The 15990-nt window shown below is 39.5% G+C and overlaps 1 protein-coding gene across 2 annotated transcripts; it reads left to right on the forward strand.

Moving 5' to 3' along the window:
• Positions 1-38: 38 nt before the first annotated feature.
• Positions 39-13887, forward strand: TMEM59 (transmembrane protein 59). Of its 2 annotated transcripts, none has more exons than XM_075182147.1 (8): positions 39-220; positions 2434-2539; positions 3651-3745; positions 3880-4032; positions 6193-6274; positions 6816-6921; positions 8559-8667; positions 12660-13887. In XM_075182147.1, the coding sequence occupies exons 1-8, from the start codon at positions 41-43 to the stop codon at positions 12813-12815; spliced, it is 987 nt and encodes a 328-aa protein (XP_075038248.1). In that variant the 5' UTR covers positions 39-40; the 3' UTR covers positions 12816-13887. The 2 variants fall into 2 exon arrangements, with proteins under 2 accessions (XP_075038248.1, XP_075038249.1); XM_075182148.1 differs by having other exon boundaries at positions 6819-6921.
• Positions 13888-15990: the final 2103 nt, after the last annotated feature.

Raw genomic sequence — 15990 nt, forward strand, 5'->3', positions numbered from 1 at the left:
CAAACATTGCGTGCGTGACGCCGCGCGACGTCATACCCGGATGTTGAATACGGAAACAGTTGAGAGGAGAAAGATGGCCGTCACATGCAAACTATGGGGTGCTGTGCTGTTGTTATTTATCACCCGGGGGGCCCTGGGGTCCCTGGACACCTTCCTGGGAGACAGCTCGTCCTGTCATCATGTGTGTGAAGGCACCTATCCCCTGCATACCTACCCAGAGGTTAGTAGGATTAGTAAGAGCTCATGCTCCACCCCCAGCCACCTCCTGGAGCTGCTGAGTGGAGCTTTGGAATCAGGATCAAGATTGTAAACAAATGTTTAGTCAGCAGGCCAAGAGCAGATATACATACAGGGTATACATACTTTCCTGATTTGTTCAAAATGGAAGAAATAAATGTCATGCATTAAACTGTTGCTTACAAATATAAGTAGTAAGTCAGTCTGTTAATGAGCACAAGTGCTTGCTTCAGTCATTGCATCCTGCACTCACTAATTCCTTCTTTTTAAACATACATTGATAGTGCTTTATAAAACGTAATGCCACATATATGCTGAATACATGCACTGTATTATGTATGTATTATTATATATGTTATGTCAATCTTTTCATGGACAATGTATCTGAACTCTCAGTTGTTCTTATCCCAAAACTCCAAGATTGTATATATCTCAGTATCATCTGATCACTAAATACTTTTATTTAGAGTAATTATGTGTTTTCTTTGATGGTGAGAAAACTGAATTATTTTATGTTTTGATGTGTGTTTGTTATGGACCTCACAATTTTAAAAGTAAGGTTACACTTGTGAATTTTGTTATTGAACAGATTGCTTAAGACAGGCCACATAACTTGTAAACCATGGTACACAATGGGATGTGCTTATTAGGAACGTTTTTTGGATAGTAGGACAATGTTACTGCATGCCGCAACTTTGTTCGATTGCATCTGTTGATGTGAAAAATAGAGTTCTCTCAAACCCCATATCTTCACTATAGCTTTTCCTTCCTGCACTCGATACTACTTTCTGACTGTTCCCCGCTGCAAAGTTTTGCAGCGTCTTTTACGAATGAGTGGTGAAGATGATTCTGATTGGAAGTGACAAATTTTATGTTTTTAAACAAACCGAATTGGAAACCAGAAAAACAAGTTACATGGGACAAATAGCATGCACTTGCCTGTAATTGTGGAACATTGAAACACATAGGGTGAAATTTTTTTTTGTGATGCCTTGCCAATTCTGTTAGGTTTACATTTTTCATTTTCCAACTTATTGTGCTCCAGAAATGCAACTTTTACATTTGCTTTTATTTTGCAGTTTTCAGTTATTGCAACCATAGATTAAACTGCAAGATAGCAACTCAAAATGCAAAACATACCATCCACAAAATGACAGAGCCGACTGGCTTCATAGAAGCCCCATTAGTCACTTTCATTTACAGGCTTGGTTAGTGTTGTAGGGTTAGTTTGCTTTGTAACTTTGCTGTTATCATTTGGAAAATTATAGCATGGTATGCATTTTATGTTTACTGTTCCCAATTCGTATTCTAATAATTACTTTCCATAACTTACCAGTATTATAATGAACATAGGTGTAATATAAGAGTGTAACTTCACTACAACTATGTTCCCTTTTTTTGCCTCGCAAAGCAGAGACTGCCTGGAGCAGAGGCTCACGTGAGGGGAGATCTGCTGAATGCAGACAAGGGATCACATGTACAGTGATCTGTGAGGCCACATTATTGGAGGATAGAGGGGGGTACTTTTAATTGTTATTTAGAACAATGTGTGCAGTGGTAGTATTTTTGTGCAGACACTTTATGGAGCCACACAGTTAGTTTAGCAGAAGTGAGCTGCCATTGTTCGGTGGCATGCAACTATTTCACACTCTGAAAACCGGAATCGATGGCAGTAAAGAACCTTTTCCATTTAGTTACCTTTTTGTGTGTGTGTTTGTTTAAAAGTCCTTAGAATAGCAATATGTTTATCCCATGTATTCTTCCATTCTTTTACTGTAGAGGCCCCACTACCACAATTGCTGGGAGACTGTTCCATGCATCTATCACCTATTCTGTAAAAAAAACAACAACAAAAAAAAAACCAGTTCCTCCCTCCAATTTAAAAGTGTGTTCCCCTGTTCTAGAAATCCTCTAATTTCTAAATGACTACATTTCATCACCATTAATTCTGTATTTTGGATTTTTGTGGCCTGCCTGCATTATATTACATTTTGGTATATTAAATTTAAGATTACACACTTTATTTTTTTTCTTCTAATGGAAATCACTATGCATTTGTTTCAGCCCTTGGGATTTGTCCCATGACAAAATTAGCAAGTGTAGCCCTACACAGAGTCAATGTTGCTTTGCAAAGTCTCCCAGTTACAGGTATCGGTGATATTATATGTATTCATGAACACTGTCATCTCACCGCAGGAAGGGGAGCTGTTTGCCTGTCATCGAGGATGTCGCCTTTTCTCTATCTGTCAATTTGCTGAGGATGAAGATGACTTCAACAAGACTAAGGTGGAATGTGACTCGGGTGAGTTGTATAGGGAGTATGCTTGGAAGTTTGAATAAATGTTTGGCGGATGTTTCTCTGTAATCTCCTTAAATGACCACCAAATCTAAGTCAATCCTCTGTTTTAAAATAAATTAAAACACAAATAAATGTAGTGATTCACGTATTGTGAAATAGTTCATAAGCATTTCCTGTATGCTTGCAGTGTGAATCATTTCACTGTTTATTGTCATCATCCACTTTTTGTCTCTGATTGGCTCCTTGCATTACCTGTTCGGCAGATAAACCTTCTCCCACAGTCACAGCCTAATCTCCAATGTCTCCATCTCTGATAAAGCTGCTGTGATATAGTAGCTGATGACTGGCAGTTGAATCAATATAGAGGTGTATGTGGGCTGAAAACGACAATGGCACCTGATAATGATCCTCCAGATCTAGAGGATCGTTATTGGGCATGGCAAAAGATGCTGGCGGATGATGGTCTCTGTTGGCCTCTTTGACTGGTTATCTTCCGAATGCAATAACAGGTGGCAATGTAGCCAGTAGGGCCTCGTCCAATTTGGTCACCAACGGGTATGGCCAAATTGCTTTGAACTCAGCTTTACTATTTCCTGTGAAGAAACGTAACTTTTAGGTTTTGTTGTTTATTCATAGGTCGAGAGGTTATTGATACCTGTAGAAATTCAACTGTGCATGTAGCATCCATATCCGTCTTAATGCCAGGGTTACGTGTGGATGTAGAAGTATCTTGTATGTGTACAAACTAAGGGATAGCTATATAAATAATTTGTCACATGGTTTTGTGAAACAAATTGCATCAGGTATAACGTGGTGTAATACCAGGCGTAGGCGTCTATACACATGGTCTATAGGCATTTGTACCCTATGAGATTGGCTTCACTTGTGCCACACACTTAAAACATTGTAGCATGCTGCCCTCTTGTGGAGACCAAGCTGAAGACAACAGAGGACAAGGGGTAACAAATGTCATGCTGCAAATCTCCTGGCGTTACACTGTATTCTCCAACCTCCTTTGAGGCGTGTGATTGTAATCTCTATACTAGCTATTTCTTTTATCTATCTTGCATCTATATTTACTTTAGTACTGAAGCTGTCTGCTATTTTCCTACAGCCTGTGTGGAAGCTTATCCCCAGTCCAATGAGCAATATGCTTGTATCCTCGGCTGTCACAGTCAGTTGCCTTTTGCGGAGAAGCGACAAGAAGAGGTAAGTGCAACATTTTGTAGCTTCGTTCTCGCAGAATATTTCTGGAGGTTATGGACTGTGTTTAAATGTAACTGTTATCTTTGTAACAAGTGAGTGTTTTGGGTGAAGCATTTTGTTTCTATTAATGTTTACAGCTCTCCAATATGATGCCTCGGATACACGTCCTCTTTCCTCTAACATTCGTAAGAGCTTTCTGGAGCGACATGATGGATTCTGCACAAAGTCTAATGACATCTTCCTGGACCTTATACATACAAGCAGATAATGGACGCATTCTTGTAGTGCAGGTATGTGTGTGGTCACCTTGGCAAAAGGCTTTCCAGTGAGGTCATTATAATGGAATAATATATAGAGAGACAAAGTACAAGTGTACCATCTTTATTTCACCTAGACGGCACGATGCAGCGCTTGTCACACAGTGTAATAACCACACTGCCTATATCAAGCCATATCGCACTGGCCTATACTTGTATGCCAGTGATTTAAAGCCAGTGCCACAAAATCATACGCCAGATCATGCCGATTGTTTGTCACAGAAGCCTGCTACACCTGTAGTGCAAATAATGTAAGGAGATTGCAAAGAAAGCACATAACCTAAAAGCCACTGTATGATATTAAATGATGACCGTGTATTTATATATTCTTGAAACAGTAAGTAACTACTTATGGCAAAGTTTGTAAACGCCTTTCAAAATCTTAAGTAAATAATGAATGCACAAGTTTTGTCTTTAGATTGCTGTTACAGAGAATAATCCCATTACACTAAATTCTGCTCCACACACTTGTTTGAATCCACAATGGAATGCATAGATACCAGTACAGGCAAAACACATTTCCTATTTCCTCATGTAAACAGTCTACAAAAAAGAAAAGAAAAAAGAAGCAAAAACTAGTAAATGATAACGTGGAATAGGTCTTCAGTGAATTGTGTGCTACTGATAAACCATATATGGGGTATTTAATTCACCTGTCTGGTATCTGTATGATCCTTCATTATATGGAGAACAGAGGCAGGAACGCTTGGGAACATATTGCATAATGCAGGATGGATATGAACGCTCAAGACTTAATCCATCCTGTGTACCCTACATTTATGTTCTGTCTACCAGAAGAAAAGGGGATGCAATGTGTGCAAATTAAAACCACCAATGTGAACGTTTCCTTAAAGAGATGCACCCTGAGCATTGCACAGTGCCCAGATGACTGGAGCCATGGCTAATATTACTAGCAGTCAGAAGGGGAGGGTCATAGTGTAGGCTATAACAACTGACCAATCAGGTGACATCTGCAGTACACATCTCCCACCAGCACAGTTACCATTTTTGATGTGGTTCTGCCATGTTCTTCTTGTGAACTATAAAACAGCAGCCACAAGTAATGTAATTTAGTGTTAATTTTTTAGCACAATTGATAGGACGGTGAACAGGTCAGTTCCTTAGTAAGTGTGGTTGATTTAAGGTGTTCTCAAATTTTCAGATTGTTTAGCTAAACTGGCAAGTTTTTTATTTTTTTCTAATAAGTGGATATCGCTTTTTTTAAGGGGTGCAAACAAAGCCTCCTTTATTCTACATATTCTGGCCTTCACACAACTGGTGCAGCATCAGAAGTTTCCCCAGTTTATTACACTTCTACCAATTATAGGGACAGCAAATATGTGTAATTCACCCAAGGTCAGATGTAGAAGTTCATTCTGCAAGCAAAGAGAGACATTTTAATTGTCCCCTCTTATGATGGGTCTCCTCTATAGCCAGCACTAAAATTCAATGTAAACTTGAGACCTTATCTGCACTTTTCTAGCCCTCACCTCAACTCTGATTATCCCTGATGACATATTCCCCTGTGTTAATGTTAATGCATGCCAGTTTAGCATTGATTGAACAGTGATTGGTCATGGCAACTAGCAACTGTCCAATTGGGTGACACCTTCGCTACACCTGAATGCTTCTGGAGGACCCAAAAGCAGAGTGAGGAAGTATTGGGCTCTAGAAGGTGGTACAATGACAATGGGTAAATGCAATATTATTCGGACAATTGATAGGTTGATGAATAAGTAAATTCAGTAAGTTGATTTAAGATTTTCACAATTTTTTTTAGGTTGTTTAGCTACATTGGCTTACACAGAAAATGACAATCCATTAAATCATTTGAACAGTTGAAGGATGATTTTTGGTTTCCCTCATAGATGTTTGTTTTTGTTTTTTTAGATACCTAAGGTTAAGGCATGGCCAGTCCAATTCATAGATAGATCGACAATATTTTCAGGTTATCCATCAATTGAATGCAGGAATTCCTCTCCAAATTAGAACCTACCATCTGCCTGTGATGTACTGTACAACTGCGGATCGTAGCTATAGAGATATTGTCTGTGTAGAATGCATGTTTGGTTTTTGAACTTCTAAGAGAATTATAACATTTTTGTTTTATTTTCTCTTTCTTTGCCTGTTCAGTCTGAGCCAGAAATTCAGCAAATGCCACCGCTGGATCTAGAAGACCCATCAGTGAGAGCCAACATGCTGGACACAATGTCCTGTAAGTCTTTCGATTGGGTTGCTCGTAATGCAGATTGGCATCTCTTATTCTGTAATGTTTCCCGTGCTGCCCCCCTTCACTGGAACAACCTCCCTCGCTCCATCCGTCTCTCTCCTAATCTGTGCTCCTTCAAACGAGCACTCAAAACTCACCTGTTCCTTAAAGCCTACCAACCTTCTACCTAACCCCGCATCTCCTCCTAACGTTCTATCCTCTCTCCTCCCAGTCCTTCTCCCCACACTTCAACTTCCTTCAATTGTGTCTGTTTCGTTTCACCCACCCTTAGGATGTAAGCTCGAATTAGCAGGGCCTTCTTCCCTCTTGTCTCCACACCTGTTCTTCTACTCCGCCTCTACTGCATTAACCTGCCTGGAGTTTCTGAAGCATTGGTATTTTTGTTTATTGTTCTGTACTGTCTCACCCTGTATAGTCTACTGTTTGCTTTGTGTACGGCGCTGCAGAAATCTTGTGGCGCCTAACAAATAATAATAATAATAATAATGTTTGTAATAACGCATATCGTGTTTGTTCTTTGGTTCAGCAGCAGAGCTCGTGCCTGGTGATTCAGTCGGAGAGGGCCCCTGGAGCCGGAGGGCTGGCGTTCTGGAGTTAGATGGAGGGAGTGGCATTATGAAATGTTTCTCTATGTAGGTCAATACAATTACTGTATGTTCAAATGATCTCCTCTGAGTCCTCCCATCTTAAGCTGGTGTCCTCCGGGCATTTGAGAACTAGCAATACACTGCTTGTAGACCGAATAGCAATAATTATCTTGCGGTTTCCTTGTCACATGAGAGCGCTTCAGCTGTGCAAACACAAATGTGCATTATCAACCTAGTCGTCTACATTATGCTACTCGTTTTGTTTAACATCATGTTTGTGCCATGCGTCATCTTATTTTTTTAGAAGATAAAATGTAGTAGAGGAGGATGAACTTCAAGACTGTGATTTCCAGGCAGCGGAATGTATCTTCTGATGCACCATTTGATTTTTTTGAAGCTCTGCTCTTCTCCATCTGTATGTTGTCATCATCTATTTATAAAGTACAAGACCTATTCTTTCGGCAATGTACAGCTGGGGAAGTTATAAATGGGACATTCATAAAGACACTTACTGACATTTCCAAATGGGCACAAATAATCCAGAAATACCTGCTCAAGAGGCTCACAATATAAAAGTGAAAATAGGAATATAAGGGAGACACAGTCCATATGTCCCACACTAATTCAGTGTCCTAGTTTTACATGACTATCCTTCTTGTCCTGGAATACAGATTCCAAGGGGTATATTTGATAAAGTTGAAAAAGTAGAGATATTGCCTACAGCAACCAATCAGATTATAGTTTTCACTTATTTCGTACATTCTACATAATAAAGGCTAGAATCTTATTGGTTGCTATAGGCAACATCTCCATTTTCTCAAACCCGCAGTTTAGTAAATATACCCCCAAGTTTCGTAGATGAAAGGAGATTTTCCATCTTTGGAGGGAGCTTCCTGCAGCAAGAATGGAGATTTTAAGCGCAGATGTGGTGCGTGCTTGTGATACAGTGATCTCTGCCTGCAATCTCCAGTCCCCCAGCTAGGAGTCTGAAACAGAAACTACATTTAGGGTTCTAATGTAGAAAGCTAGGGTTACCCAAAGGAGGAAGTGCTCGTCCAATATTTTAGCGGAAGGATCACTACATGGGGGTTTACTGGCAGGCGGCTCTTCATAAAGATCCGTGATACCTTAAGGAAACTGACTGTTCTTATGCATTTCACCTCAGGGAATTACCTGAGTTGTCCTCATATATATTAGTGGGAATAGCCTGCTACCTCACTACATTTGGGACCATAAGTTTAGCAGCTTTTATGAGCAGACAGTAACTCTGGATGAGGCTACACATATTTTTGGGGGTCAAACTGGTTATTGCAAGCTCAGTGATGCACATGATATAGGGGACCAAAAAAACAATGGATGTCTTTTGTATTGACCCATAAAACTTCATAAGTGTCACAATTTTCTTCAAAACCATATTCTGCATTAGTTTTACCTGTGTAATATGATATATGACCTGCTCTTCCTGTCTGTTTTATACTGCCACACACTTACACATCATGCCTACCAATATGGATTCCACGATACCTCCCTCCAAAAACCAGATCTAGCTGGTTTGTCTCTCGGTGTATATTATTATTATATGCTGATCTAGACGGATTGTATAGTACATGGTCAGTATTATGTCACTCAAGTTTTTGACCTTTAGGTTTTTGTAATAATGTGTTTTTATTTAATTTATTTAGAAATTCTAACTGGCTCCTCACAGCGAGTCTGGTTCTTTCTATCGTGGTTCTACTTTGGATTTGTTGTGCTACGGTAGCTACAGCGTCGGATCAGTATGTTCCTGCCGAGGTAATCTCACACTTCTCCATATACCGGTAACCCTGTCTATAACCTGTATGTTATAATGCTGACCAGTTGTATAGCCCTGTGTAATAGCTGTTATTCTGGATGGAAGAGTTGTTGCTTTTTTTACTTCAAGAACATGCTCACTGCTAAGCAGGTAACTAAATTAGGCATATATATCTTGTCCAATACAACTTGGGACCTATCGGCGTTACAGAAGAAAAGAGTGCGGGGAATTTATCCTCATACCCAAATTTGTCAAATGTAGGGAAAGCGCATCTACCGCTGTGATTGGCTGTACAGAACACAGGAAAGAATGTAGGGGCCCACTTTTAGACTTTAAAGATCTAATCCTCACAATATACCACTGTGTTATACCGCAATACCTAGTAGCTTTAGATTGGAAGATACAGCAGTACCTAACCAAACCCCCGTGGAGTAATATATATATATTTTCTTTATAGCTTACTTGTTGGTAACTGCTGTGCAGACTTTAGACTGTCCACCTCCCCCCTCACACTCTGTTACCTTCTGTCTGTGTCCTGACTGGAGTCAAACACAGTCAAAGAGAGGGAAAGTTAATGTTCATTGCTACTAATTCATTATGCATGCAGTGGATCATGGGAGTTGTAGTTTATTGCTGAAGTCATTGCAGGTTGACTTTTTCCCACTAAGGCTGCATTTTGAAGGAACCTCTCCCCAGAAAACTGTTACTGGGATTAATAGAAATGCCTACAACGTTATTTCTGTTGTCACAATAATAAAAATATATAATATTGAGAAAATATTAGCTTTATTACAGATATGTATTTGGTTTTGTCGCTGCTGAGAACACTGTTGAAGAGCTATGGGCAGCTTATTGTGCAAGGAAAGTAAGCGTGTTAATGTTGAGCTAGCTCTTGGGTAACACGTACTTGCCTACTCGCAGGAGGCTCCAGAACTTTGGGGAGTACTCCCAGAAGAGCAGGCACCCTCTTGGGTGGAGATGGGGCTTAATGACACTTCTTGCGACATCGGGCACCGCCACTGTGCGATGCTGTGAATCATGGCATTGCACAGCAGGGGGCGGGAAAATGGTGACGAGATTTTCACAGCACCCTTGCCACCTGAACACCCTCCGGGATCTCTTGGAGGGGTGGTAATAAATGTTGGCAAGAAGGCAGGAGGTGTTCCTGTGTTGGTGAGTGGAATGGTTTGATTAAGGAGGGTTTATATGGGGGGGGCATGTTTGATTAAGGTGTGGTTGTCTAGCAGGAGAATGCCTCATTAAAGATGGAATTGTTCTTTAAAGTAAGTTTGACAGAAACATGTAAGCTCTAACCTCTTCATTCTACGAGACTTAAGGGTGGTGCAACACGCAGTCATTCTGTGAATTTCATAAACAATCCTCAAATCTATATATATTTGCGATTCACATCTTTTGTGTGCCCCACACTTAGCAATTTTCAGATCTCATTCTTACCCCTTATATAGCACCAACATATTACACAATGCTTCATAGAGAATATTTTGTCCTTCACATTGGTCTCGCCCCAGTAGAGCTTGCAGTCTAAATTTTCCAACACACAATAGCTTAATTGTTATTCTAATATGTTTTTGGAGCACCCAGAGGAAGCCTACACAAACACTTGGAGAACATAACTCCACACAGGTTGGTTGGGATTGAACCCCTGGCCCCAGATCTGGCAGGCGGCAATGCTAACCATAGTGTCAGCCTTATGATTGTATCCTGAGGAAAAAAATAGTTGTTGCACCAATTTTTCTGCTCTAAACAACATTAAACAGTTGAACACAAGGGGCCTGATTCATTAAGGAACTTAAATGAAGAAGTTTCTTATTTCAGTCTCCTGGACAAAACCATGTTACAATGCAAGGGGTACAAATTAGTATTCTGTTTTGCACATAAGTTAAATACTGACTGTTTTTCATGTAGCACACAAATATCAACTTTAAATTTCAGTGTACAAATAAGCTATCAAGTATTTGTGTGCTACATGAAAAAGCTGTCCGTATTTAACTTATGTGCAAAACAGAAAACTAATTTGCACCCCTTGCATTGTAACATGGTTTTGTCCAGGAGACTGAAATAAGAAACTTCTTAATTTAAGTTCCTTAATGAATCGGGCCCAATATGATTTACACCACAAAAGTAATGCTCTACACCTGCATTACAACTTGGTCATTCTGGTTGATTGGATAGCTGGATCTTTACCCAATTTAGCCACATTCATGAAAGCTCAAACAACGGATTTGTGGAAGGCAGGCTGACTGAAAGGCCCATTGCTGCCTAATGTTTCCACAGGAGTCCATGTGGTTATCAACTGACATTGGTTTATGTCCTGATCAATCAAACATGAGCAGATCTTGACCAGTCGTTCGGCAATACAAATGGTTATTTGGTTGAGAGCTGCAAGTTTTCTTATTACAATGTTGTTGGCCAGCAATAAGTAACTGCACAAGATTGAGTCCAGTACGCTAGGAGTTCTGCCAGACGTTATCTGAACAATCAGCGTTTCCATAGTTACAATCAGTTAATCTTGGGACCTTTCTGTGCGGAAGCCACAAACTCAAACATTAGTCAATGCAGTTTGCTTGGAGCTGGTATGTGAAGTCTTCACACCGTAAACTAACCCGTTGAGCAGGTTTTTTTTAGTTTCTTATTTTCGTCTGTTAAAATTATCTTTTAAAAGAGCTGCCAAATTGAGGAATTGATACGGTATCCTCTTCTTAGCACACTCCAAAGCTTGTTTGTGTGCTTTAATTTAAAAACCCTCCTAATAAAGCATTAGCTTTTTTTTTTTTTATGGGTATTAATTATGTACACCCAGCGGAGGCAGCCATTCTTGTGCATACAGTGAAGTCACTGGTTCCTAGTACATTGATAGGCTGCATTGTCTCACCTCCAGTGACCTTTATTTAAAACGTTTAATCCTTACCCGTTCCTTATGCGTTTGTGTGTCTATAATATATATATATATATATATATATATATATATATATATATATACATACATACATACATACATACATACATAATTTTAGTGTGTGTGTGTTCTAAATGTTACCATAACTAATGGTTGTTCTTTTCATCTGATGCTGTGGGAGGTAATGTTGCCCATGGTCTAGTGACATTGTACTGAGGAGACTATTATTATTTATTTTTTTTATGCCTGATTTGAAACCTCCAAATATAAGTGAAACTATTAGGTAATTATCGTCATTGTAACAATTCCAGATCTGTTTACATTTAGAGAGCAAAAAGCACCTTTCACTTCTCCACCTATCATTGTATCTTGTGGAATCCTCTACTGCTTATGGTAATGATGGGAGCTGAATTATATGGAATTCATTCAATTCTCTTGCATCTTCTGTGGTTTTGCTTTATTTTTGGCAATTTTACTTTAGCTTGTAAGCAGTCTGAGGCTCCTCACATAGCGGGGAAAATCTATAAAGCCTTTGGTATCCTTACCGTGTGGAATGTCAGTGTACCTAGATGAATAGGTCAACTGCAACATGCAATTGTTATACTGTCCGTCATAGTACTCTATGAATGCTACCCTCCAAGCCCCTTCTGTCTACCAGTCTTCGTATAGAACATACTCTGAACAGCCTCTAGAACAGGTTGTGTCTTACACCCATTCTGCCAAAAGCTTTTAAAATCATCTTCACAATTTTGTAGGCAGACATTATGGTATAGACGGATCTACATGAGAATAAAGCCTATTCATTCATTGAGACACACGCTGCTTGACTAACATTACTAGTTCCTAGTGGACTAATGGGCTGCATTCTCCTGTACATTCATTCAGCCCACACACGTGGCTGTACCCTCTACACAAGGTCAGTGGCGCCCTTTACAAAAGATGTCAAATACTTCTGACAATCCGGACCCCAAGAAAATGTTTCTAAGCCCTCATTTGGGGTCCTGACCCACCAGTTGAACACCAAGCGAGGGCTGCATAACTGTGTTTTTAATTACATTTCTATATGTCTTGCAGAAACTGAGTATATATGGTGATATGGAATATCTGAATGAGGAGAAGCTACACAAATACTCTCCTACGTCACTTGTGGTTCTCCACGGTATTCCTCAAGAAAATGAAGATGCCGGTCCTTTACCAACCAAGGTGGACTTGGCCAAGTCTGCTATATAACCCAGCGTTCTATCCCCCATTTCTTCTCCCTCCCTATCACCACTTAAAGGAGAATCTGTTGCCATGAGGATTTGTATAGATGATACAGAATTAAACATTTTCTCCCGGTCAGATTTCCATATCTCTGGTGACGTGGGTGAAATGGGAGTCTCTTACCTGTTCTGTATATTCTGATTTAGAACTGGATCCGGTGGTTTGGGTTGTGGGCAGAATATTTTTGTTTTTGAGGTGGATAATATCTAAGTTCCTCTACCTTATTTTATCTTAACTGTAAACCTTTCTTACACAGGTAGGTGATTTATAATAATGCTCTTGGTTTGAATATGCTTTGCGATCGTCTCCTATGCGGCACATTAAGGCCTTGTTCACACGCTTTGCGGATGTGTAATATCCATGCATCTGTTGCATTTGCTGATCCCTTAGTCACTGTTACATGGGTGTTTGTAAACAGTCACAGCCATAAAACCCTCTCTAGTCTTCTATCTAGAATGCAACAGTGCATCAGATACAAAGCACACTTGTTAGTCAGCCTTAAAGTTAGTCCGCCATGGAAGTTTATTATATATACAGCTTATACTTAGAGGCTTGGGGTAACTGTACAAATGGGGTTTTAATTGAGTTTATACGTCTCCAAGGTAAAAGGACTGAGAGACTATGAATTGCACAGACACTTTTTTTTGGTTCTAAAATGTGAAGTATGAATAATATCAGCTTAGGACAGAGGTAAGCAGCCTATGGCTGTGGAACTGCAAATCCTAGCACTCCCTACCAGAGGCTGGCAGAGCATGCTAAGATTTGTTGCTCCGTGGAGAGAGGCTGCTTACCCCTGATTTTAGAAAAATACAATTCCTTTTGGTGTTGATCATTCTTGCTAGTAGATTAACATAACAAGGCTCCTCAGATGAAACACAGAGGAACATCCGCTCAAACATCTGCAGGAATTAAAATAATCAATTACAACCAAACTCTTGCTAAACAAAAGAAATTGGGATGTGGGATTTTTGAGTTTGTTTTTCAAGGGATCTGATGTGTAATCTTGCAGTTTTCCTGTAATAAAATTTGTGACACTTAACAGGTTCTGAACCATCGGCTCCTCTGTTTTATAAACTGTGCAGGGGGCAGAACTTTGTAATTGACATGTATTTTTGCATCTGCGTATTAGGATAAACGCACACGTTTCTACCTGGAATTTGGTTGCAAAATACATTGGATACTATATAAGAAATGCCAAAACTACAGTACAATATAATAAGAGACCACATACTGTAACCTTTTATGCAAAGTACACATAAATGTGTTAACAGAAAATACAGCACTAATCTAACAAGTGTAATCTATAAACAATAATCTGAATAGTAATATTCTCATGAATTGCCAATAAAAATACAAGTGTCAGTTTATTCTGTTACACAGTCATATGCAACATACAACTATTATATACAAAATATACTCAATAGAAATAGCAAAAGTGCGCGCACAACTGGCTAATAAACCTAAAAACCTGTTTGATTCTTAGAACTCACAGTATTCACTGCTGTAAATGAATAATAACGATACTATGGAATTAGTCAAATTCCTGTAATGTACAAATAGTGTCCAAGCACTGCTGCTGATGCAGAATACTTGTAGACCATAAAATCCAAGCCAGTACTCCGCGGAGGAATATTTTCTTTCCAATAATCATATATTTTAGGCAATTGGTCCTACTGAACCTGGTCAAAAATCTGCATATATATTCTTGTTGGAATGTCAATTGTAAATGGAGACAAACTCCAGTGTGTGCAAGTTCACTGCTTATATAATGTAAGTGACAAAGTATCTATATCTATCAGTGTCTTATCCAGACAAGCGGTTTTTCCCTTATGTTGTATAAGCTGTGAACTTGCACACAAAAATCTGCATATAATGTGATCTGTTATAAAGTGCCCTCTTTAGGGTAATTTACAAGTTACATCTGTGTACTAGGGAGTTGCTCCCATGTTTTCCCTGTGAATAGCCTGGATTAGGTGGTGCAAGGACTCAGCAGCTGGCTACTCCGTGTCCCTTGCTTGCAGATGATTTGAAGGTCATGAATCTCTATGCCGAATAAACTGTTTTGTCCCATCCAACAGAGGGGTCTAATCTGCAACACTGTCCAGATATATGGAATACTAATTCTACTCTATATGTAACAAGGTACCCAATGTGTGCCATAAATACATACTCCCCACCGTTACACCATCAGCACCAGCCTGCATTGCTGAGAGTTGAGCAGCGCCAAAGCTGATTGGCAGGAGTCCCAGTTACGTGCAGATGACATGATCCTACTAAATAGTCACTGGTAGGAGGGTCACCAAAATACTACTATTGGGGAAGAAGGGGGTTTAGTACAGGCCATTTAAAGTGAAAAAACGCCTTTTAATATTTGATCATATCCATTCTACTGTTTTAATTATACAGGTTTGTTGTTGGTTGTTTTTTTTTTTTACTGGTGTCTGCAAATCAGATTATTATTTACATGGGAAGGGCTTTGGTGCATTTTTTGTTTTTGTTTTTTGCACTTACCCCTGAGGATGAGAATGAACAACTTGCTTTTGATATGGGGGCTAGAGGGATTAATGATCCCTATGGGCCTGTGTTATACAGTCACTCTGTGCTTTACCAGCATACCCTTAAAGGTGTCGCAACAAACACATTTATATACACCAATTAGTAAACTAATTAAGAAATCCTAACGTACTGGTAGAAAAGCTAGGGCAACTACAAATCTCAGCATGCCTTAGCCTTGAGTGGCAGGGCATCCTGGGACTTGTAGCTGCACAACCGCTAGAGAGCCAAAGGTTGCTGGAGCCAGGACTGCCGTGTTGAATAATAAATAAATGTTTTAGATTCCCCTGCTCTCCCTCCAATTACAGCAATATACACCTTAGGTTAACATCATATTTAACCAATATTACAAAATATCCAAAAAACAAATAAAGTGTACTGTGTGCTATTGGTACATTATACAACAACAATATAATTCCATTAATTATACTTTAGCCTACAGGACTTGGTATCCCCAGGTGCTCTCCCATCCAAGTACTAACCCAGCCCAATCCTGCTTAGCTTTCAAGATCAGGCTTGATCAAGGTGGTGCAGCTGTAGGCATATCTTAACACAATGTCCTTTTAAAGTGATGTGTGCCGCCTTCTTA

This window comes from Mixophyes fleayi, chromosome 8, assembly GCF_038048845.1.
Source record: "Mixophyes fleayi isolate aMixFle1 chromosome 8, aMixFle1.hap1, whole genome shotgun sequence".
Taxonomy (NCBI): Eukaryota; Metazoa; Chordata; class Amphibia; order Anura; family Limnodynastidae; genus Mixophyes; species Mixophyes fleayi.

Coding starts and splice junctions, on each gene's coding strand:
- TMEM59 (XM_075182147.1), top strand. CDS start 41: ATGTTGAATACGGAAACAGTTGAGAGGAGAAAGATGGCCGTCACATGC. Junction 3,746..3,879: donor CGGAGAAGCGACAAGAAGAG/GTAAGTGCAACA, acceptor TAATGTTTACAG/CTCTCCAATATGATGCCTCG. Junction 4,033..6,192: donor GACGCATTCTTGTAGTGCAG/GTATGTGTGTGG, acceptor TTGCCTGTTCAG/TCTGAGCCAGAAATTCAGCA.